Raw genomic sequence first — 26,673 nt, 5'->3', positions numbered from 1 at the left:
ACGTCCGAAGTGACGAGAAGAAGAGACTTACGTATTTATATTTATATGTGTAGCACTTTGGTTTTGAAAAGTTGCTAAAAATAACCCTGGGTCTCTTTTATTGCTATTTGTTGCTTTGTTTGTATTTTTTTATTATTTATTATTATTTTTTTTTTCTTATTTACTCGCTCATGCACGAGGTAGGGTAGACCACGCAAAAAAGAACCTGTGGTGGATGCGTGTAAAAAAATATATATTTGTGTATTCATCGGTCCACTGTCCTATGGTTTCTATACATGTAAAACTATATTTGTTTACTCTCTAGGTGAGGTACAAAATATCTCCGCGTCGCACTCTCTCAGTTTGAAAAAATAATGATTGGGATTTCAAATGCAGTCCACCCTACCTCGGTCTACGTGCAATAATCTGATTATCAATCGTCACAACTACAATATATATATATATATATATCGTACTATTTGTTGGAATATGACGTTCGACGAGGCTGTCGGTCCAATAATAAATAAGGCATAGACGCTTTTATCTCTCCGTCGACTAACTGCACGAATCTTCGTTGATCGAAGCCGTCGTCTACTTCTCGTCGCTTCGTGCGCACTTTTTTTACTCCCACTACAAGCTACGCATTTTTATCAACCGTACAGTTGACCCCGGGAGGTAAATCTATTTAAAAAAGGTGTGGCACGTGATAGCGTGCCATTCGCTTTGTTTTTTTTTTCGTGTGAGGGTGAAATTTTTTTTTTTTCATGTTATTTCCTGTTCTTGCATCCTCCGTGAAACATATTGTATACACTTGATTCATCACAATATATACGTATGCTTAGGTATGTATAATATGGAATGAACCTGGAAACCGAAAGATATATAATAATGTACCCTGAAAAGGCTGCAGTTGGCACAATGTAAAACGAAAAGTCAGTTGTTGTCGGATCGTGTATGTGGGCGACCAACAGCTCGACTTTGCCTGGACTTCTTTCTCTTCAGATTACGTACGTAAACATTTTTGCGGCTCTTCATGATAATTTTTATTTGAAGTTTTGTGAAACATTCAATGCACAAAATTTCAATACCACTATAGTTAAATGTCAAGTGTTATTCAAAACAAGGTATCGCGTTAAACTGTAGTCATGAAAAATAGTATTTTCTTTTTGATTGACGAGGAAATTTTGTGTATATCGTTGTGGTCAGTGCCATGAAGTAGGCAAAAATGCTTACGTCGAAGAAAAAAAAGACTAATCGAGCTGGGGTTGCTGTGACCACTTGTGACCTGTATTATCAGAGATTGCGGGTAAGAGTATCTAAATGGCTGTGGGAGAATAGGGGATCCATAGGTAATTTAGTTGAATATAAATATGGTTTAGTGGGGAGTGGCCGGTATTCACTTTTATTAGCTTCGTTCGCTTGTACCATAATAAACCTATGTATATTATATATGTATATTGCTTAGTGTTTACTATAATATTTATATATATACCGTGAGTAAATCATCGTCTCTGTTACGTGTACAAACGCGGTGGCGGCAGCTTGTTTTTTTTTTTTTTACTTTGTTTCATTGGAATCGTTCGTTCATCTTCGTGCGTACAGTATGAAAAAATATTCCAACTCTCGAGGACGCGTCGTATTGTTTTATTTTAATTTTTTAATTTTTTGTTTTCCTTTGCCTCCATGGTATTCTTATGTAGGCTGGTTTTCTTCGATCATCTCTCTTGCTCTCTCGTTTTTTCAGTGCACAAACCAATCCCGCAATTTCTCCGCTATCGTAATTTGATGCTGATAATGGTAATTACTTAATTGCTTTTAATTTTTTTTATTGATTTGTTGATTATTTTTTTTCACTATTTTATTTTTATTATAAAATTTATTGCATTTGGTTGGGTCGCGCGCGCGAGCTCAATCCGTTGTTATTACTATTATTTTTACCAAACTACTAGTATTTTACTTTTTTTTTTTTTTTACTTAAGCTATTACTATTATTATTATTATTATTGTTATTATTATTATTATTATTTTATATTATACAAATATTGTTGCATTAGGAGCTTCGTACAAACGTTACTCTATCATACATATGTATAATTATGTACTCACTCATAGAAAAACATAACGATTCTTGCCAACAGTAGGTTTTCTTTATTACAATGCTCTTTTGTTATTTCTTTCGTTCGTACACAATATGCGTACGCCTACTCGCCACATATGAGCCTATTCTTCCATCTTTTTTCTCTCTCTTTCTTTCATCGATGTTATTCCCCATTTTTTTTATTTTCTCTCGTTCGCTTTATTATATCATACCCAGCCTATATACGTATGTACGAGGAGCTCATTGACGCGCGTTTAATCCCCTTTTTTTCTCCATACGTGGGTGTACGTGTTTGCTGTCGTATACATTGACGTGCAAGTATAATGTATACGCGTATAGAGGTATTGCCTTTCATTTTTGTTTTCCACTTGCTTTCCCGTTCTTGCTATTTTTTTTTTCCTACTCTCTCTCTCTCTCTCCCTGTTCCCTTCTTTTCTGCTGGTTGGGTTTAACTCCAGCGCGCGTGTGTATTAAACGAATGCGCCTGTTTGTCCTTTGAATTTGCGTGCTTTGTAATGGGCCGAGCGGAGAAGCAAAAGTACAAGGTAGTAGTCCCGCGCCCGGCAAAGGGCGGGAGATCGCGAATTTTTCTGTGCCACATTCTTTTTATCGGAACCATAACGCGCGCGCTTGGGAAAACAAACGCAAACAATACACGGCGCGGCAGTACGGGGATTACACGCGCTTCGCAGTTGCGTTTGTGCGCCGGAGGTTTTTTTTTTTTTCTTTTGTTGTTTCCCTACCAGATTACCCTTGTTGACTCCTATTACGTTTATTTGAACTGCGCTTTCGGCCGAGGGTAAATTTCCAGAAATCCCATTTATGGAATTAAATGCCTTTTTTCTCGTCGCTTCTCGTGCATTCAATTGCAACATCTTGCAACTTCGCTCAAACCAGTTGCACAATCACATCGACCAAAGTGGAGGCATATTAATTTTTGTGTTTCGAACTTGTGCACGCGAAGCATAACACGTGAGGAAAAAAAAGATTCTGGCGCAAATGAAATTATCACGCCCTCCCACCCCTCACGTCTACGGTCGACTAAATATTTAAAACTAATTACCCGTGACGCTCGACCACGAGCATGAGGCGAAAGAAAAAAAAAAAAAAAAAAACCACCAACACACGTGCCAGCTCGTAAGGTGAAACAAAAAAAGAAAAAATTTCCCGCCATCCCTTCACACTCTCGACCTCGAAGATCGATCGGGAATCTCGTAAGCTGGGTGCAACAGCGGGGCGAGAAAAAAAAGTAAAAAAAAAAAAAAGAGAGAGAAAAAAAAAAGCGAAAGAACCGGGGAGGTAAGAGACTTTGCTACACGCGCACCGGGGGAGCGAGAGAAACAGGGTACGTATATATATATACTATCGCGCATCGGCGCCCTTACGCCTTTTAGATTTTCAAAAGCCACCCTTTTCTCTCCCTGTCTGTGTCTGCCGAGCCTCTTCACGAACGCGCGCGTGTAAGTGCGTCTGCGTCGCACGAGAGCACCGCTGTATATATACCATTACATCATCGGAGCGCGGGCATGACCCGGTCAGCAGCAGCTGCATCGCAGTGGTAGTAGTACGCATGTACAATATATACACCTAAGGCTACACCGATGGGGAAGAGAAGAAGCGTGTGGAGGCGCGCCCACGCGGGGAAAGCATCGGTATATAGAGGCCGAAGATGGGCGCCGTGCAAGGAGGAGGAGGAGGAGGAGGGAAAGAGGAGAAAGTGGATGGTTGGGGTGTGTACATGTGCGTAAGGTAGAAACGCTCGAGTGTAGTAAAGTCGATAGACGAGCTGGAGAGGGTGTATTATATAAGGGTTGTAACTCCGCAGAGACGCAAGGTGCAAGCGTCTGTGTGTACCCGGGAGGGGAAAGTCTGAGTAGGCGTAGGCTCGGGTGCGCTCCCCTCTTTCTCTTTTGGCCACTGTTGTACAGTGGATGGTAGCAGCACGTGGTGTGTTGGTGTAATAATCACGTATCCATGTGTTGATGGTTTTAGTATCGCAGGGCGCAGGGCATGTAACCGAGTAAAAAAGACAGGGATGGAATAGAGAGACGTGCGTAGGTGTGTAGGCGTTGCTCCGCTCTGCAGCGGGAATATATCGCGCAGGTAGGCGTGTCTTGGGGCGGCGCCAGGTGAATATACGCTGACTGACCGACCTCGTCTCTCTCTCTCTCTCTCTTTTCCTCCTCCTTCTCCTCGTTTGCCCCCCTTTGCCTTCCCCCTCTCCGCGTCACTTTGGTTGCTCGGCCTCTCTCCGCACGCGTGTCACCCGAGAGAATTCAGGCCCCTCTCTTATCATTCTTTATGCTGCTGCTATTTACTATACCTACGAGCATATAATACGTACATCGACGCGAAGACGCAAAACCAATTTTTTACTATGTAGCGTTTTACCTGCCACCCCTATGCAACTGGCCCGGTGAGCCCATATACATGAACAATTGCGCGAAAAAAATCATCACTTACATGGTTTTTAAACGAGATCGTGTCACGCCATTTTTTCGGGTCGTTTGGATACTTTGAAAAGAAAAGTTACCAAAAATTGTAGAATTATTTAAATTTTGAATTTGTGAAATGAGCTTTCAATCAATATTTTTCGAATTTGAGAATTTTGTTTTAATAGAAGATCATTGGTAGTTTATACTTGTTCTAAAAATATTCGTAAAAATTAACCAAATCGATGTAAAATTCGATTGATCGCAAATAGGTATTCAATGTGGGATCGGGTAGTGTTTTTTGATTCAATCAATCTCATCTAAAGGTTTTTCGTACCTATATCTTGATATTTCTGAAAAAATGTGCAGTAAGACGATATTTTTAAATTATTAACTTTATTTTCATTGAAATTCACGGAAGAAGTCACTATAATTTTTTCATAAGAGGTAGGATGCACATAAATAATATTTATGATGAAAAGCATCAACGAAGCTTCCACATGAAACCGGATGATTTTGAAAATAATTTCCAAGTCAAAATTTACTGGCAATCAATACTTGCTTGACTTCATCCATTTGTACGGGAAATTGTCGATCAAAAACCACGCTAAAATTGTCCGTCGTGTACTTTAACGTAACACGTCTCATTCGAAATGTCATCCCATGTGCTTTCCAGGTCTCGATCAATCCGTAATAATTAAGCTGATAATTTTTTTATGAAACCGCTCTCCTCGTTCCTACTTCCACCCTGATGGCGTATTCGAATGTACGTTTGTGAACATTGCCCATGGTTTGCGTGTCTCAAATATAACTACATTTTTTAAATGTTATCCGAAGGTCTGCCCCGTATTGTTGTACTTGTTCTTCTTTTTCCGTACATTCAAGACGATTAAATTAATTTCGCGTTCTGCACGTCACGACTCTCAGCTTGAAGCAGTGCCTATAATATCCAACGAAACAGTTTTGAAGTTGTAATGGCTGTGCAAAAAAAAAAAAAGACGCTAGCTCAACTCGATAGCGATCGGTGAACCCTTGAATTTTAATAACCCTCGATTTTTCCGCTGTTATTAAACCGGAATTAGTTTTAAAGATGACAAACTCAACAATGTATGGGCACACAGCTCTGAAAGTCGGGATTTCACGTCGGAGAAGCGCGATACCGGTACAAACGATTTTCAAATCAACCTGCGCGCAACGCTTTGTTTTCTGAAATCATACGAGTTTGTAGATACCTTGAGAAGAATTTATGCGGCACAAGAGGTCGCCTCTCCGTGGACACGTGTGTGTATGATCAAAGACGCGAAGCCTGTACATATATACATTAAAGTGGGCGAGTGAGGCAGAGAGGAGGAAAACTCGTTAAAACCGAGCACGAAACTCCTTTTCGGGACGTGATGGATTTTTAAGCCGAGGCTGGCAGTGCACAGGTCGAGGCGAAGAAGAAGAAGAAGAATACGTGGGGGCGAGGGTTCGATCGGGCGCCCGATTAAAGAATCGAGCTGCACGCACCGGCTGGCCCGATAACACACGGGCTGCACGCGAACCTCTTCATTGCAGTTTCGGTGGTGCGGGAGGGGGCCTCGTCTGCTCGGGTTTCCACCTCGTATCAGACCGCGGGGGGTGTTTTGTTTCGCCAGCCAACAGAGTTTCGTGCGAGTCGTTGTTACAATTCAGATTGAATCCCTTGCAAATGGCTTCGCCAGATTTGGTGATCGATCGGCAAATTAAAATTCTGATCCAAGATCGAAATGAATGGGGGTCTAAAGTCACAAAAGAACGGGAAGACAGTTGGAAAAGAAAAACAAGAACTTTTCCATCCAGAGCGAGTGAATATAGCGCTACGCACACGTGATACGAGGTACAACGCGAGCCTTTGATTTTGCCGTGTGTAAAGTTCGCGGAAAATGCAGTTATCGTGGATTCAAGGGAATAAAGTCGCATTGGACACGGAAATGAAAGAGGACAGAGGGGATTCAGGTGAGGGGGGGAAGGACGTAGGGACCGGAGAAATGCGAGCGTGCCATCGCCACCCGCCCCTCGGCATCGAGCGGGCCGTCAAGGGGTCGAGGGAGGGAGGAAGGCTCGTGTTTCCGATTTCACGATAAAAAGAGTTCGAGCGCGTACCACCCCCTTCGCCTCTTTCGTCCTCTTTTTGTTTTATTTTTGCTCTGCACGTCTCCTTTTTTCCGTCATACATTTTATCTTATTCCTTTGCCCCTTACTTTTCTTTTTTTTTTCTACCGTTCGATATCTGATATTTTTTTACAATTTTACTTTTACTCGCTCCGTTCCTCCAGCCCCTTCGCTACCACTCGCACTTTACTCTATTGCTATTGTTTTACTTGTTTTTTTTTTTCTGGTGCCATTTTCGTGTACATTTGAAGATACATTACCCAGGCTGTATCAATCAAAACCTGTAATGTTTGTAATATTGCTGGTTCCGTGTTAAAAGTTATGTAATTCAATATAAGCAACCGCTCGTGCTCTCTATCGTGTCAGATTTTGACAGTTTAATCTGATTTGGACGTGTAATTTATTGAGTAGTAGTGAAAGAAACAATAATATATTTTACGTTTAATCATCATTAAGATTATTTAATAATAATCTAGCACTTGAAAAAAAAAAGAAGATTTTTAACACATACACGTCTATAACTTTGCCCACATTACAACACTCCTGCGAGTGAAAAATGGCCAAAAAAATAAGGCTGAAAAAAATTGCTTTTGAATTTTCACATCAGCCACAAAATAGCTTTCCCTCTCACCTCCGCGCACGCACGCTACAGCCCGGTCTACCCCGTGAACACACACAAACACATCCACGCTTCGCTTCAACCCTCTCCTATCTCTCTCCTTCTTTCCTCATTTTTCCCGTCTCCCTTCCGACGGCATAAATCGTTATAAGAGTGGCTGGCAATTTCCGCCGATGTATGTGTGAGTGCCGGCTGCGTGCAAGCCGTGTACGGCGTTTTCTCACACGCGAAAATAGTTGCGGATGTCCATATGTATAACAGCCAAAGATTGGGCGGAGGAACGTAAACGCGAAACAAACTAGAAGCCGATGTTGCATTAGGTAAGTACGTATATGGTTGCGCCATTCAAAAATTTTACCCCTACCTATACTGATAAACTTTACCCTCATTGATTTTCTTATTTGCTACTGTATGCCTATGCAACTGCACGCCCAGAGCTGCTGTTCACGAATAGGACACGACTTTTTTTCGATTCAACTTTGATTAGACTGCGTGTAATCTAAGATTTAACTTGTAATTTTTTTTATTAGTGATCAGTCGATTTACACTATTTTTTAAATAAATCAGTGGATTTTTATATTTCGATTGATGAATCAGCATTGGATATAAATTAAAATTCAAATTCAAATTCAAATTCAAAGGTAAATTTAGATGAAAAATTCCAACGCATTTGTATATTTTGAACTTTGATATTGTAGCAATTCGAACAAGTCACATTTAAAAAAGTTGATTCCGAATCCAAACCGCAAAATCGGCTTGAAAAAATAAATCGTTACGGCAACCGAATCGATTGTCTTGGATCGATTGAAACAAATCAACAAACACGAGTTGTGGCCCTTTCGGAAAGTTCCGTACACTTCTGCATAGAGTAAGCTCTTCGCTCGCTTATCTCACCGATGGACATACCTACAGGTGTATCGACGTTGCAAAGGCAGTCTACTACACCCCATCATATATTTCACGCGCTCTCTGCCATTCTTCGGTCTTTCTGCAGCCTTTTTCTCTGCGCCCACACATTTTTCGCCCTCCACTCTTCATCCCCCGTATCGTCGTATATCGCTTTTGTTTTGTTTTTTCCCCCACCTACGTGCTGTACACGCATGTCCTTTTTTCACTCGTTGTCTTTCGGGAAAGCGCGCGTGTTTTTTTTGCGGTTGTTCTTTTCTTCATCCGTACGTGCATGCGTCCTGCCATTTTTTCCCGCTCGATGCGCGTTTTCTTTTTGATTCCCGATTACGTTCTCCCAGCCCCGGCTCTTTTTTTCCGCCCCCTCCTTCCATTTTCCCTTCCTGGCTTTTCTTTTGATTTCTTGTTTCTTGTTTTTTTTTTTTCCCCACCGGCGATTGTATACTTGTGCGAGCGGCAGTCGACGGTGAATCGATTTATGGCTTTTTATTTCTGATGGGCCACCACGAGTGTCTTTTTTTTCCCTGTCACAGCCGCCGACGTTCGGGGGCACGCGTATAGTGGTTCGCGCATTGCCGAACATTAAAAATCCATTTGCAGGAGATATTGCGTTTGCCGTGATGTGCGCCTCGATCGAATGAAAACCGCGGTTTGCGCTTGACAAGTACCCCAGTTGAGTTTTACGTATACGTGTGTTTTGTATGTGCGAAGTCTATTTAATTTTTAACTTTTTTTTTTCTTGCGAATTGTAATCTTCATCGAGACAAATTGTGTTTTGGGATGATTGTCGATTGGTTCGTCGATAAATTATGGCCCAGTTACAAATATGGTATTGGTAAACGGATATTTGAAGTTTTTTATTGAGAAGAAAACTCGATTGGTTCACTAATACAAAGTAGAGGAAAAAAATCTTGTCAGGTGTAAGATGGCAAAACGATTGTTTGCATTGAGTCGAAGTAGAGACTGTAACTGAGTAGTGCTTTGCATGGTTGTGTTCTAAATAGCCGAAACGTTATAAAATTTTAAATAAAGAGATTGTGAAACCAATCGATTTTTCAAACTTATCGTGAAACGCACGGTTGTAGATTAATATTTAAGTCAGGTCGTGTGATAAAAAAATTATGTTGCCACAAAATAATTTAAATTTTGACTTGAAACTCAAAAAACCACAGAAAAATTCGAATCTAGTGTCACTACCCTGCCTACGCTTCCATGAATTATTTGCCCATTTGCTTCCTTATAATGTGCAATTTTTTTACTTCCCATTATATAATCAGGAATAACAAAAAATGTGTGCAAAATGATAAAAGCTCGACCTATTCGACGTAAATATGCATCCCACTCATTCCTCGCTTTTATCTCCCAACTAACTGTAACCACGTCTCTTGTTCCCTCGTTATGTCTCTCAATCTGTTCCTCTCAATTACTCACCACACCAATGTAACATCTGACTTTAAAAAAAATGGTGCTATGGATTCTTCGGCTGTATATATAGGTATATTCTTACTCTCCGTACTTCAGATAACGTCATTAATAACTTTTATCCTTGTTGTCGTAGGTTAATGCACCTCATAATGTCATTCTTAGTCTTTTTAATTATACGCATCATGTATATTATAATAAATAAACTGCCGCAGTCTCATGTATTTATGTATAGAATGCTTCGTCGCGCTTCATATCTTGGTGAAGTTTTTTTTACCTTTAATTAACTTTTTTCTTTTCTTTATTAATTCTATTTATATCTTTATTATTTTCATTTATCGGTGAGATTCAACTTCTACACTCACATAATCTCTCTCTCTTCCGCACGTGTTATGACGCTCATAATAACTATATAAATATGCATGTGTACGTAATAATTTGATAAATTATCGTGTTATTATAATCGTCATTTTTATTTTATAAACTACATTTTGCTGTCTCTGTCTTTTTATTACGTGTATATCACTATATATTCAGTTGATACATACATCATATATGTATATATTTATTTATAGTAAATATATATACATATATTCTCGAATATTATCATCTATGTGCATCTTCTACATACGTATTTGTTTCGAATATTTACACGGCTTCGTTAGTTAATATATATATATATATATATATTGTATATACTTAAATTTATAAACTATATAATATGTCTGTCTTTTCTGTCTCTCTCACGTTTACCTGTTCACCGAGCGATTCCATACTGTCATACTTAATATGCTTTCTCTCTTAAATTATTCTATACATATTTTATGCGTGTTTGTGTGCACACATATTTTTTTTATACACATAAATATACCGCCCTTTTAAAACTTTCTATTGCTTATCGTGGGTACAAATAGAACGTACACAATAAAATACCCTTCTCTATTTCACTCGCTCGCTCGCCTCATTTTGCTGCATGTTGCTTAAATATTTATGCAACGTACACAAAACGTTTTATATCGACTACGTATACCACTTTTCCAACTCGAAATCGACTGTATAGCATACTTTGTTGTGTTACGTATCAATAACATGAATATTTTTCAACTTTGTGAAACTCGACTGGCGCATGAAAGTAGTATAGTACGTTGGATGCGAAGCGCAAATTGGTTTAAGTTTTCTACAGATTCCTTTGAAACTTCACACAGGGATTTCGAGCTGGACGCATGGCACTTTTTTTAAATAAGACGTCTCACACCGCTGCAAACAGTTGCAGCAGCAGCAGTGTAATACAGCAGCAGCGTGTCGCGCGATAAACTATTAAAATACCAAGTATAAATATCTCTCGGCAAATCGATGCATATACGCGTGGCATCCCTTCCTATCCCTGTACATGCTACTTTTTTTTTAGCTTTCGCTTTGCATTTGCATTCTTCTCTATCCACCGGTTTAAGACTTCTTTACTCTATGTGCAGTATATATTTATTGTATGTACACTCTTTTCCCCTCCTATTTATTGCTATTGGATTCATTGCAGTAGTTTTTGTCGCTTGTTTACCTACTCACCCTCTCTGTTTCTTCGTTTTCTTACTCTCGCGACGACTGATAATGAGTCACACTCTCGGGTTATACACTGACCCTCAAGCGTTTGATTATTGTATGTCTCTTCGTTTTGCGGATGCTGAGTTTCGTTTATTTTTCCATTTTTTTGCATCAATCAGATCCGAGGTGTATTGCCGGATTAAAAAAAAAATTTCACGTTCGACCATTGGTTTTTTCTTCGGAATGATTAAGTACGAGAAAACTTGTTTATACACCATTCGGATTCATGTAAACACTCGATCATCGATACTTTTGTCATCTTTTTTTTGACATTTTAACAAACGAAGCTCAACAAACGTTTAATTATAATAAAGTCCTAAATAGTCTATATCGTTTTTTAAAAATTTATCACAAATAAAACTATGTATTAGCAACAACTTAAATTATCGATATGAATCCAATTGTCTTTGACAATTTCGTAAAAATTTCTTCCACGTTCAATCAATTTGTTTCAAAAACCAATTCATCGATCATTTTTTAACTTCAACAACCGAGGCATTAAATACCAATTAGTAACGTTTAATCAAATTTAGAGTAAATTTAACAATAAAAACTCTGAAAAAGTGTTTCATTGTAGCCATGTCATTCATCAACAACAAATCAGATACACAACCAAAGCCATATAAAATTCCAAGTAAAAGATCCGTCGATAGTATACCAGTTGACGAGCATATTTATATACACGTACATTCTCGCAATCATTATCTCGATTCGTGAGGGTGTTCTGAAAGTATCGCATCAACCGCGTGAAAAGTCCGCAACAGTTACATTACAGCACGTCGCACAAACATTTTCAACGCCGGACGTAACACGCGTGTATATATATAAATGTACGGCCCTTGGCAGGCACGGCACTCGAATATCCCGAGCGGCCTCAAAATTAATCGATAACTTGCATTTTACGCGCCGAGCGCCAACCAGCCCCGTCCACCCCTCGCCCCCAGCCCGTTCGTTTGTTCGTTTGCCGCCTGACCTGGTTCGCGGTGCCGCGGCGCCGTCGCGTCCGCTGGAAATGCGCGTACACGTGACTCCAACTCCCTGTTTTTCTGGCTCTTCCCGGAAACTCTGGCGATATCCTTCTACTTTATTTGATTGCCTCGCGATGTCGCTCCCGCGTTAGATTGCGAACAAACTTTGTTGGACTTTTTTGTTTTGTCGGTGAAGCGTTTGTTCAGCTCTTAAGGCACGTGTACAGAATGCATTTGCCGACGAAGATGACTTATACATTCACAATCAACAAATGGAAACCCTTTTTCCCTCAGTTTCGGGTTTTATATGAATTAATAGTTCGGTATTCGGCTAACGAGGCTTTTCGTGTCTTGCTGTAATGAATACCCATCAGGGGGACGCCACTATTTCGGGTAGCGAAAGACGTGCATTGAAAAATTTTAGCTCTAATCTCTCTTCCGATAATTGTTCGTACGTATAGAAGAAAAAAAAAAAAAAATCGTTCCAACAGTTAGCGTACGAACAATTTTTTCCCCGTTACCCGATCGACGATAACAAGCAGAGGAAAAAAAAACGATAAACGCTCTCTTGGCCCTCGATTCGCGAAAATCCCTATCAGATCACTCGGAGCGTATTATTCTAAATGCTTAATAAGCGCACCTTCACGTTTCATGCTGCGCGACCCCGAATCGATAAAATTCCAGTCGAAAAGCGACCTCCGTAAGTACGTCGGTTCGCGTGCCGCAACGTATATATATATATATCCCCGTGAAACACGCATCCGCGAGTTGCTAAAAAATGACGTACGAACCAAGTTGGTGTGTAACGAAATGAAAAAAAAAAAAAAAAAAAAAAAAAAAACAAGAAGATATAGAAGCCAAGTGACGAGCCTCGGGTCGTTTCGCTCCTCGACCCCAAAAATGAAGGGGAGGATTGATAATCGCGTAAGAGTATCTCAGCGCGTTCGCACGATTTTCCGTGTACTTGTACGCGTTCAAGCGTGTGTGTTGCCCTGCAAACACGCCGTTGCTGCATAATTATCCATCAACGCCTCGCGCGCGTGTTTGTATCGAGGGCCGTCTCTCCCCCATATACGCGCCCCGACGAACATCTCTCGAGCAAAAGGCCGCATGGGAGAGAAGATCCTCGCCGGCGATATTTGCTAGCGGTGTTGCGTACACTTATACACCTACTTGCCTCTCGAGCGGTATGCCAGAGTGAGAGGCCGAGGAGGCAGGACTGGCTAATAACGATGCACACGTCCAAAGGCTCGATAACGAGTCGGGGAGGAGCTTTTTTTACACTTGGAACTTTTCGAAGATTAATTGCCCGTTTGGGGTAATAAGTGATTCTTCGCTGATTATGCGAGTGCATAACACGCTCATGCTGTTGATGAATGTTTATGGTTGGAAATGTGTACACAAATTACTTTGATCGACACTCGTTTAAGTCAATCATCGACGTCTTCACTGCAGCACGTATTTCACGTGATATTGTACGAAACACTTTTCCGAGACGTTGGCATTTTTTCGAGCTAATAATTTCCTTCAAATTTTAGTAATTTTACATAAATTTACTGAAAAAATTGTTGCTTAACGATTTCTCATGCGTAGAAAGACGTTCACTTCCAAAACAATTTTTTATTCGAGTAATGAATATATGTTCGAAACAATAATGTTCATTAAAATTAGCTTACTCAAATAATGATATTTTGTGAAAAAATCTTTCTTTCATTTCCTGTGAATTATACTCTAGATGTTAGCTGTACATTTTACAGTCGAGTACGCCGTCGGTCGATCCTACACATTTGTCATACGCCTACTCTGAAGATTCTCTTATGTTAACACTGCACAGATGTATTTTTAACAACTGAAAAACTTTTATTTTATACAAATATTACGAGAGTTATTTTTGAAAATTATTCTATAAAATATAATAGATTATTAGCATACATTAAACAAAATAAAATCTACATCACGAGAAAAAAATCGGTCTAAGCTCACCTGAAGATACGGTAACCTGTTCAAAGTGTTTCATTGAAAGCTTGAAACTAAAAAAAAAAGCTTTAACCTGTAAAATAATTTAAAAAAAACAAAGAATAAAAATGAAAGGAAAAAACAAAATTGGGCTTGGATGAACAAGGTAAACATCAAACAAAGAAAATGATAATGAAATGCTTTTCAAAATAGGAGTTTATATTTTTATAATTATATGTATACGCTAAACTAAACATAAATGGTACATAATGAAGCTAATAATCCTAAATAACTAATAATAAAAATGATAAATGTAATAATAATAAATTAATCTATGTGTTAGGAGTTAACAAAGTAAACTTTAACTTAATAGTATTCCGTGTAATTATAAACTATGTATTTATTGCGTCGCGATCAAAAGAAATCTATACATGATATATAGTCGTACAATGTTTATAATTAAGTTATGTCGCTTTAGTACTTCGTAAAAATAATAATAGCAATCAAATCGACACTACTAGTTTAATGATAAAACTAATAATAATCATAGTAATAATAATAATAATAATAGTAATAAAAATAATTAAAAAAGAGAAACAAAGCACCGTCATCACATCGGGGCCACACTTCCGCAGTCCGCGCGCTGAGGACCGACGGAAACCCCCCCTAAGGAACTTTAGTCCAGAAACGTATTTTTAAATAGTCGTTACTAGCATTTTAAGTATGGTATTATGCAGGCACCTAAAATTATCCCTACACGGTATATATAACGTGTCTAAGCGCGCTCGGACGACTCTACTTCGCCTATACTTTTCTTTTTTTCCTTGAGTGCACCTTGCCCTACACTTTTTTTATTGCTTTTTTTTTGTGTCTTATTGCACATAATTTTTTGGAAAAAATTAATTTTCCCTACCCACTCAGAATGGTTAAAAACTCTTAGAAATTGAGATCATTGTTTTTTTTTAAACTTAAATATTTATCTGGTGAAAAAAATCATCATCATAAGAGTGACAGTCGAAATTAAGTACATTGAATATAACAAAGAAAGTATAACAAATGGTAGCGCAGCCATAAAAAATGTAAAAAAATGAATTTAAAGCAAAAATTTGTATGTTGCCAGTGATAGCAAACTCCCATTTGTGCAAAACCCTATCATCAATTGACTATAGTTCAAAATGAGACTCCCATCTTAGATAATGACAATAGTGTTAATAATTACAATAACAGCAAAAAACAACGGGAAGAAGAGTCGTCCGGGTGGAATGAGATCATAATTCAAAAAAAGAACGAGTTAAGCACAGTCAACTACATATTATTATGAGTGTATATTAGTTTGCACTTGCGTGATGCGATGGGGTCTCCGGACGCGTGTGTACGCGCACCCACGAGACAGAAATAATCGTAAAAGGAAAAACGGCGAGCGTAGTGTGATTGCGTGTGTTTGCGATGTTCGTGTAATGAGTGTGGGATGTGTGTGTCCGTATATGCATCGATAAATATATATATTTGTAACAACAAAGGTAGGTATTCAGGGGCGTACGTGTCCTGTCTACTTCAGGCAGATCACCAAAGTGGTGTGACGAAAACCAGGGATAAAAGCTCGAAAAAAAAAGGGCGGGTTGATGAGTGTCGGCTATAGTGGTTGGTAAAAGGAGAAGGGCGGGGGGATAAAAATAATGTCGAAAACTCCCCCGTGTGTCGTGATAAGAGAAACGAGGGAGCTGTGCCGGCAAAGCTATCGTTGATTAAAAATCGTCGCAAACAATGGACCCGAGGAATCATTTTCCCCTCGATTCAACGCGAAAGGGCAGGGATATTCTTTTTCTTCATTGAAGAGCTACAGCGGTCTTCATTTTTTTTTTTTTTTTTTTTTTTTTTAGATAGTAAAACCGCGTAATACATACAAAAAATGAACAAAAAAGGTAGCTCAGACGCGCCGTGCAATGAGTTTTTCCTTCATACTTTTGGATAAAAAAATGAGGTTGTCGCTTTAGTCATCAAACAAGAAGAAAGGAAAGACTCTTTTCACTTCACTTGATTCGTACTCTTGCAACTTTATGTTGTGATTCAAAAAATACACTCACATTATAAAAAAAAAATTACTTCAGTTTCCCAACCCTTTGACGAAAAAGCACGTTTGCCAAACGACGCTCTATGATAACCGCACACGAATGCTCTTACCTCCTACCACTTACTAATACGAACACAGAAAGTATACACTCAGCACAGAGATAAATAAGTAAGTTGGTGGGGAGGTCGGGTAGGCGCGGGCGGCTAGACGAGAGAGTATTAACGATCTATAAGCTTTATTATAGACTGTGCAACTTTGCTAATTGATTGTAATCTAGATGTCAGTAGTATGGTTGTGTTCAGCTCTGGTGGAACTTTTTTTCTTGCTCTTTGACCATCTATTTTTACTTGTACATTCACGTGGTCACCTACACACTGGGAGAGACTTTCTGTTTTGCACAAAGTTTTTATTTGTATTATTTATGTCAAGCAGCTCTTCAGGAATAAGTCTAAGTGGTTCTTTAGCGTATACAAATTTCTTTGCTCTTAGACAAGTTTGGCGCGTAATACTAGAAATATGTCTGTAAAATTTAATCACTTCTTGACACGCAAAGTTAAATAAAAATGATTTTTTAAGTTTAAGTTCTATAAATTGGTGCCTATAACAAAGGCTGTGCTGCTAATAAGAAACTCACGATGAAGTCATGATAATTGTTTCAATACAAAATTATGTTAAAAAAAATTCCAAATCTTTTAAATATTTGAACTAATATAAATAACTTGTAAAAAGTTTTAGTATCAACGTTTAAAACGTGCTAAATCAATTAATCAGCAGAATACGTTAAAAATAGTTATACTTAACATCATAAACATAGTCAAATCGTATGTGTGTATGCTAATATTACATTTTATTGTCAGTTGTTGACAAGCCATTATAAAAGGGATTTTATCTAGATTTTTGTAGATAATTTTTCATGTAAATATAAAATACAATTTTTTTTTATCCTTTAGATGCCTGAAGAACTACTTCAATCGTTCACCATAAAATTAAGGATAAAAACCATGCCTGTTGTAAAATATTGATAGTAATTAAATGAATAACAATGAAGTGTCAACATTGCTCTTAAATATAAATAAATTAAATTACAATTTCAAACTCGCGTCGACAAAACTGTGTTTACGTTGTCGTTGAATAAATAACACCGTTTCAGCTGTTAAGTATTAACGTACAAAACGTGCCAATTTCCCCTGAAAAGCATCCGAGTCTGACACTGCCGCGACGAGTATCCAATTTGCTATTTATCAATTGCAGTTGCGTATTGCACAAATATTTAAGTTGTCATACGTGCGCAGTCGAGTGTCACAAAAATAAACCATTTTTAATAGTGTCCCTTTTTATTGACGTTAGTTTTCTATCTTTTTACAAGTCTTCGAGTTTACATCAAGTGGAAGGTGACTCTTTTTCAACGCGAACCAAGGAAACTTTCTCAAGCAAAAAAACCATGGGAGATAGAGTTTTCGAAACCGTGAGAAAATTTTATATCCAAGAATATAATAATGGTACAGAACAAAAGGCAAAAAAATAAAAAATAAAAAAAAATAAGTGATTGAAATCAATCACATGGCTGATTATCTGTTGGATATCAGTAGAAGGAGTCGAGTACGGTAAGACGGCAGTAGTCAAATTACCGGGGAAAACAATCGAGATAAAAATGTTCCTTCATATAATATAACGCGATAGCTTCTTTGGTTTCGGAAACTCTATATCCCTTACTTGATTCAAGAAAAAAGAAAAAAAAGAATTCAAAATTGCACGAATTCGCAGTCTCTAAAAATATATTCCAAGTTACTAGAAAATAGCCTTCCTATCATTGATATTATTTAGGTGTATACGTGTATCGTGCAATAATAAGAAAAAAAAAAGAAAAAAAAATACAAACGACGGACGTGAAACCAAAAGCAAAAGAAGATGGGAGAGATGCGGCCTCCGTTTGCGAAAAACGCATTCCCGTTTGAAACCGCGTGCGTTTTTTTTATCTCGATTGCGTGATTTTTTTTTTTTTTTTTCTGTAACTACAGAATACATATTAAATAGTGATATTTACAAACCAACAAGGCCCAGTGCGAGCTCGAAACAAATTAAATTAATTAATACTTCTGGCAATAATGTCCTTGCGGGATCGCCCGGAATCGCGCGAGACGCCTATACTTTGAAACGCATAGGTACTATTACTCTAGTCTGACTCTTATTAGAAATCAGAATCCAGAAAAATCCATTTAAAGTGAAAAAAAAAAAAAATTTAATTGGTTATCGCAGTCATCGCGAATCAAATCGATCGTGAATCAATGATCCACACCATTATAGCAAAGCTAATTAATAATTTTTTACGAGACGCTTAATGCTTAGTACACGCGAGTGTGCACAGAGTAGGTATATTATTAAAACCAATCTCTGTTATAAGGTTCAAAAAGTGCCCCTCTCAGGATCCGAGTATTGCACATAACGCAATGCACAGAGGAAAAATCGATCCCCTCTGGTCTTCTCAGGCGTTCTCCCGCGATTCCGAGTCACGGGCCCATCGTGGATCGCACTTTCTCGACAACAATCTCTCACCACCTATAATATACAATATATGCATGAGTACCTCTTTATATATGCGTATATACGTGTTCAACGCGAGAGACAGAGGATACTGTAAAGTATGTATTTACAAGCACGGCGCGCGCAAAGTAAGTAAAAATAATGCATCATAAGTGATGACCGGCTGAACCTCTAATGTTAAAACCGTTAGTTTGTGTAAAAAAAGAAAATCGCGTGAAAATAATATACAGGAAATTGGGCTCCACACACGCCCGCAACGATATCTCGTGATCATACATCGTAGGCGTCAGTAAGAGGATGAGCAGGGAGGCCAGAGAGAGAGGGAGATTGGTCACTGTATTTCTTGTTTCCTTTTTCGAGACAGACTCACGTACCATAATCATATAAATTTGCGAGGATTTGCCTGTTTTTCGATTACGTCCGCGACGTGTCACCACGTGATCTATATATTATGGGTCAATAATTGGAAATAACTCAAGCGTCTCTCCACATTTTAGGGGATGGAATAGAGGTATCCTGGACTTTGAGCAAAAAATAGCAATTTCATACTTCAAGATTTAAATATCTCTTTTGGCCCCAGAAGTAGAGATAGCTAATACTTTTTGCTGTCAGATTTTTCGACTCCAAGCCAAGAATTAACTAAATATACGCGATTCTCGTGAGTATCACACGTGCGCGTGCATAAACGAGTGCGCAATTTTCAAGGCAATTGCACATAATACCACCTACGTATATATATATATTTCACGCAGCTGCGGGTGGAGTGTAACTATATAATATGATGTGTGGCCGGTGTGTTCCGACCCGATCGTAAGGTATACACATGCACTGTAATAGGTGTTAGTTTATCAAATTATCGACAATTTGCGAGAAAGTGTTGCAACATAAATTTATATAGGGACACGCGCGTGCTTGTGTGCTCATCCGATCGCGAATGATTCGTGGCTCTCAAGATCCTCACTTCACGTGCAAGAATCAATGATACCTATGTGTTATGGATATTTATACGTGTATGCACGCACACATGTATGAACAAAAGGTTTTATTGACGGGAGAAAGTGTCCTTCTGCGCACGTGTGGGTGTACGTATTACAAGTACACCCGGGCAGTGCATGCAATCCACACACTTGAACGCACGATCGCGCATACCTATATATACGTATACTGCAAGTACGAGGAGAGTCGAAGTTGGCAATGGAGTCCATTCCGGGGGCTTACGTCTCAGGGAGAGCGCACGCGGGCCGATTAGGCGTCTTGCGTTTCTAATGCTAGATTGCATCTTCCTATTCTACTCAGCGTGGAGTATGGTGTGTATATACCTATCGAGATTATAGTTGGTCCCTCTCGCGTCAGGTAGTGTTCGCAGAGGTGGGTATAGATGGATATATATATATATGTATACAAACGATGGTGTACGGTGGACGACGATCGGGCCACTCTCGGGCCCATTATCTCCAAGCGGCAATTGCTAATCTCGCACGTGCGCCTCGGCACTGCACGTGTATAACTAATACGTGCTAGTCTCGTGCGTGCGTTCGTAGTATAGGTATATATGTGTACCGTTCGTGCGACTCGACTCCTCGCCGATGGCTATGCGCGCTTGCCTTTGAAATATGTGATTCCGTCGAGATTTCGGCACGAACACGCGAGATTCCTGTCGTTAATTTGCCCCCTTCTTCCCCCCCCCTACCCTACCACCCTTCTTCTTTTATCTTGAGTTATTACGACGGGAAGGGGAGACGCGAATTTTCAGGTTTTGCAAGTAATGGCTCATTCTTGATTATTGGTTTTGTGTGCGTGTGTGAGGGTGTGTCTTCATGTTCATGAACGGGACATTTTGACTATTCAAAATAAATATTATATTTTCGTTGATACTTTATTTTTTTTATTATTGGTATCAACGATTTCTAATGACAATCGAGCTTTACCGTTACGACGCGTAGAAATTCGTTTTGCCGGAATGTATAGTTAAACGCACAACAATTACGTCGTTCGTGCATCTTACAGCGATAATTTTTTTTTTTTTTTTTATTATTATTATTAAAAATCACACTCAACGTTTTTATTTAATTCTTCTTTGAATCTGTTGCTTGAATTTTTTTTTTATTCCTTACGGTTACGTTTCTACTAAGTAGTTATGCATCTAGTAATATGTATATTCATCACAGCTCTGAGATCACTCTCGTTTCAACAAACATTTTACCTAATCCTACGTCTTGTAAATAAATCACATTAGGTAAATGAAAGTGTAAAATTTTGACGATATTTAACAAACAACACGATTTTTGATTTTTTTAAAACATTTTCAAAGCAAACCTTCATGAGTTTTCGTCCAAGAGTTAATTTTTAATAATATTATCAAATTTTTCATCCTAAAAGTTTTTTTTCGGTCAAATTTTTTATTCAAGTGTAGTTATTTATAAACGCTCTAATATACTATGTATACGTATAAAACAACAGTTTTCAAAATTTATTAAAGCTTCCACAATTTCAGTAATTAATAATCTATAAACGTATCTACGCGTATCAGATCCACTCGATAAAATTTTTTAAATCATGAGATTTTTTCCTACTAATAGCCTAGTTAGGTTAGTGAAAAATATTGGTGTAAGCGACATTCAACAACCACGGGCTAAGTCCCGTTCGGAAAATATACATACTCCGTACTGTCGCGACGAAATTCTGTCTCTATGTGTACGCGAAAATAATATACCGATGCGCTGTGCTTTAATATTCGTGCGAGAGAGAAAAACTTTATCGAGTGATTCGCGCAGCCTCGAGAAAGTAGTATCGATGATTGACCATAGACACGCACAGCAACTCGACGCTGCTGAATTTTATCTGAAGTTTGTCGCTTCGTTTTGGAATGTACCAATTTCTTTCAACTCTCGCCTTATGTAATTCTTTTTGTTTCTTTTTTTTCGGAACATAATAGTTCTAAAACTTTTTATTATATCTACGATAGCTAGTCTATAAGCGTCAATGCGTGACAGAGAAATGCGAGACGCGATTTGAGAAAATCTCGAAAGCTATTTCATGCCCACAGTTGGTCCTCGGAATAATGAAAGGATATGCTGGATCAAAGCACATCCGCAAAATCATTTTTTTCATTTCTATCTACAGTTATACTTGCATAAAAGTTTCGTCTTGTAAAATTTGCCAATTTTATACATACCTTAAAAATAATATAAAATTCACTCTTTAACTTTCATCATCAATAATTAATTAGTCTAGATTTTATTTTTTTTACCTCAAAAACGTCAATTCATTGAAAATAAAACAGTTATAGAAATACTGATTTGTCTGCACGTATTTCTACGCGTCAACGTTAGGCAGGATTGTCATTAACAGAAGTAACAATAATAATTTTTCAAAAATCCTTAGTCAATGGATCCCTAATTGCTTCTTTGAACATGAGTTTAAAGAAAATTGATTTATTCAATACAATGATAGTGTCATTTTAGTTTATGAAGTTCCCCAAGAAATAAATTACTCCTGAATCATTCAACTTGATATTGGAGCAATATGTTCTGTACGTCAGTCGTTAATGCGAGGATTTGTATCGTGTTTATTGAAAACAAACATGATTAAAAAATTATCAATCAATAAAAGTGTGTGGTAATGAGGAGAATGTCTCTTGTTTTCATTTCACTGTCTCTAACGGCTACCGCATCATCAGGTGTCATCAGTATGTATGTATACGTATGATTGTAAACATACTTTAAGTTCGGTGTAGTAACTCATTGCCAGTAACTCTACTATTAAGCGTTTCGACTTTACAACTATCTCCTTTTGTCAAATATTGCACATTCATATATTTCTGTTTTTTAAATCTAAATCGTAATTTTCTTGCGCTGAACCGATTATACATCAAACATACGTAAATGCTTCAGTGAATAATTTAACTGATCCGATATACATATATAAATTTTACAATAAGGATAAACAAATGCGCGATCGACGTTTGATTGACTTAAACGATAGATAACGCATTGATTTTAGGTAAATATAATATCCTTTTTATCATTGCATAAAACATCCAAGTAATAAACGAAGCGAGGATAATTCAGCACCAAATCTACAGATCCTTATTGATCTTGGAACACACCTGGAGTACACGTGTATAATCGATTCACAAGCAGAGTAATAATGTTATATATAGTCATCTACAGAACGTACACACCGCCAGCGCATCCACAGTATATTTCATACGAATTTCCATTGTTTCTATTAATATTTTTTATATCTACAGTAATTCCCTAGAGTTATACAACTATGTCATTAGTGTGTGATCGGCTCAGAATCACCGCACGTCTCGAAGTAAGTGTCCCTGTTCGTCCCTTAATTAATTACTAGCAGCGCCGTTCAGCTGCCGATATGACCAAGTATAGGTACGTTGTTTCTTCCTTTTTTGTAAGTTTTTGTTTCCCCCCCACCATTTACGCGAATCAACAAAAGGAAAAAGTCGACCCCGTTCTTTGTCCTCTCTTATTTACTTTTCTTTCGCTTTTCCTTTTTTTTTTGTAATTTTTATTTTATTTTTTTTTTCTTACTCTTAAATTATCATCCTCAACTGTATAAAATATTTCGAATCGTATCAACAACAGTCATATCGTCAACGATTTAAATTAGTACAATCGTTATAATAGCTATTACGCGATATACAGTGTCATCGTAATTGTTTTATTTTTTTTCTCTATAATATTCACAGCATTTATTTATTTACTTTTTAAATCTCTCGAAAGCACCAACAGCAGAGGCGCCGACTCGCGCGCTCACTTTTTTTCGGCTTGCCACGATTCCCAACGTTGTTCTTGTTGTCCGATCGCCATCATTTGCTTGTATCGTTTTCTACGTACATTTATTTTCGCGTTTCCTCGATTCGCTCTACTTTTCGATGACGTCTATGTATCGCAATATTTCTTGGCTCAAAAAATCTTCGTCATTACTTCGCAAAACTCTTTTTTTCAGCGTCTCTATCGGCTTTGTCCTCTTTTGCTCGTTTTTTTTTTTGTCTCGTTTCGATAAGAGATCTCACCGATGATAGTTTTTATTTTTTATGTATGCATGTGTATATAATATATAATATATGTTACTTATTCATTCATCTATATTTATATTATAATATACGCTCGCCGAACTAAACTGACCCTTCACTAACTTATTTATTCATTTATTTAAATATTTATACAACACGCGCATCGAGACGTTCGTCTATCAATTATATTTTTATTTGCTTATTAATCATTTATAAACTTAATTTACGTAATTAATTTTTTTATCTTCGTGAACCCGCTCCTCCAATTATATTCACACCGCAATGAATTCTCTTAAAGCACTGATCAAGCGAGGGAGCATCCGCGCGTAATAATAATAATAATAATAATAATAATAATAATAATAATAATAATAATAATGATGATGATAGTAATAATAAGAATAATAATAATAATAGTTATAAATTTTCTTCATTTGTTTGTATGTTTGTTTGTTTGCATGTCTATATCCCTCAACGAACTCGTGTGCCTCCCCTTCGTCGGACACACGGATGTCCGTGAAAATGTTCAGCGCAAGTGTGCCGGTTCTATTTCGCGTCAGCCGGTGTGTGTATGCGTGTGTCGTGTTCTCCTGACGAAAAAATCATCACAGGACTAACTAGAAAATACCTTGTGGCGGCTCGCTCACACCGTTAACACACACACACCCACAAACTCTCGCTCAACTACGTGCGCCGACGTCACCGAAGCTGCCGGGGTATGGAGCGCCACTGCAGGGTATACTAAAACGGTGGTGGGACCATTTTTGAGCTACTACCAACTGCCAGTACTATACCACTACTGTCATCGCTCGCGGCGAGTCGCGGGCCGGAGGGCCAGGGAGGAGACTGGATCCTCCCCGGGATAGTAGCAGCGCGTCAGTAACAGAAGGAGCGCGAGGGGGGTGACCGGCTGCTCTCGCTGCTGTTGGAGTACCGCGGGAAATGGCTCCAGGAACAGTGGTGGTAGCTGCTGCGGACCTCGAGGACGATGGTGCACTCGTCGCGAGGGTGTCGTCGTCCTTGTCGTCATGGTCGTCGTCATCGTCGTCGTCGTTGGGTGGTAATTGTGTCGGATGCGGCGGATGCGCCTCGCTGCTGCTCAGTGATGCGAGTGCGGGTTCGGCGGATTGGGCGGTGCTACGTTGGCAGCTGCAGCGGCGGCTGCGGCGGCGGCTGCGGCCGCCTCTTCCTCCGTGGAGGGGTCGACGGGACTCGGGGAAAGGAACTTGCGCACGTACTTTGGGTAGTGGGTCTTCTCGTGGGCCTTGAGTATCGTCGAGCGCGAGAAGGTCTTGCCGCAGAGGGAACAGCGAAAGGGTCGCTCGCCCGTGTGCACGCGACAGTGGTCCTTCATGTGGTGTCGGAGTTTGAAGGCCTTGCCGCAAAACTCGCACTTGAAGGGCCGGTCGCCCGTGTGGGCGGGCAGGTGGCTGATGAGCGACCCAACGTCCGGGAAGGATTTGCCGCAGAACTTGCAGAGGACGACACCCGAGCCGGGCTCCGAGGAGCCGTGGACCGCGGCCGCGAGCTCGAGCTCCATCGGCTCGATGATGGGCCCGATCGCCGCGGTCCCCGGGGGGTAGTGCGCCTCTGGGGCCAGGTGCAAGCCCGCGGCGGCTGCAGCTGCGGCGGCCGATGGCTCCAGACCGCCGAGCTGGGCCTGGAGCTGCAGGTGGGCCGCCTGCTCGCGGTACTTGAGCGACTCGAGGCTGTGCGAGAGGATGTGCCGCGTCAGCTTGCTCTGGTGGAGGAACGAGGCACCGCAGTACATGCACGCAAACACCCGCTCATCCATACCCATCAACTCCTGCAACCAAACAAAATTAGGAACATCAACTTCTTGCTGCTTTCTTGCTTTCATACTTTCAAATTCTCACTCTCGCTCTATCTTGTTTGTTTTGTTTGTTTGCTTGCTTGCTTATTCTCTTTTCTCTTTGCTCTTGCTCAATCAATTCAAATTTTACTTTTTTTTTTTCAATTAATACGATTTCAAATGTATAGCTTGTCCACGTGCTCTCTCTCTCTCTCTCTCTTTCTCTCTCGATCTTTTTCTCTATTTAACTCGAGCCGAACTTTTACTCGCTAACAATCTACTTAACTCCGTCGCTGTCGTTGTTTTTCATTTTTTTTTCTCCCTCTCACACGCGCGCGCGTAAGTACTCGCTCGTCTCTCTTTGGCTCTTTCTCAACTTATACTTTTTGCATTTTTCTCTTTTAAAAGAGCGAAAAAGAAACGACAACGCATCGCGCGACTTACATTGTTCATTGTCTTTCTCTTTGCTCCAGCGTTGTTTTTGTAGGTGTGAGTTACATAGGTAAGATGAACGTGCCAGTTTTCTAGATACAGTGTGTCATCTATATTATGCTTTCTACGTTCTCTTTTTCGAACTCTTAAAAATCATTGTAAAAATCTTTGCAAAAGAATTAATGTACAAATCGGTATACGTGTTTTTTTTTTCTTTTAAGAGTTACGGAAAAAGTAGAAAAGGAAACAGTTGTCGAAGTTTGCTCTTATACAGGGTGCATTTGAGGTATGTAAAAGGCTAGAGGGTTTAGGCTTATAAAATCGCAGTGCACAGTGTGATTTCGAGTGAAACTTCGTTCGGTGTATATTGCGGTGTAAGAGCAAAATTCGACCGAAGGGATTTCAAACAGCCTACACTCGCGATCAATTGTCGTGTATCTAGCATTCCGTTCTATATTGTATGCTTCACCAAATTTCTTTTTTACTACTTAATTACTTACTATTTTCAATTTTTGTCTAATCACAGATGCAAACTTTGACGTTACCATAGCCATTGTAAAAGTACAGAAAGATGTTGGTAAAATACTGCACAATCGTTCGAAAAAGGTTGTTGAATACCACACGCGTGTCGCGAACTTGCTATCACCCATTTTCTTGACTCGTGAC

The 26,673-nt window shown here is 39.1% G+C and overlaps 1 protein-coding gene across 2 annotated transcripts in view; it reads right to left on the bottom strand.

The window, feature by feature from the left end:
- Positions 1–26,673, bottom strand: part of mamo (zinc finger protein 628-like) — a 58,322-nt gene that overhangs the window by 5,886 nt on the left and 25,763 nt on the right. The window contains exon 5 of one of the 2 annotated variants that reach the window (XM_014353360.3): positions 23,232–25,569. The exons of the other annotated variant lie outside the window; for it this stretch is intronic. Within the exon in view, the coding sequence (XP_014208846.2) occupies positions 24,862–25,569 (708 nt within the window). The 3' untranslated portion in view covers positions 23,232–24,861. Of the gene's footprint in view, positions 1–23,231; positions 25,570–26,673 lie in introns of those variants that run through there. 2 annotated transcript variants of the gene reach the window in all.

Source organism: Copidosoma floridanum, unplaced genomic scaffold (genome assembly GCF_036245765.1).
Source record: "Copidosoma floridanum isolate Cflo_tuat_1 unplaced genomic scaffold, Cflo_Japanese_pri ptg000030l, whole genome shotgun sequence".
NCBI lineage: Eukaryota > Metazoa > Arthropoda > Insecta > Hymenoptera > Encyrtidae > Copidosoma > Copidosoma floridanum.
This window is presented reverse-complemented; position numbering and strand designations above follow the sequence as displayed.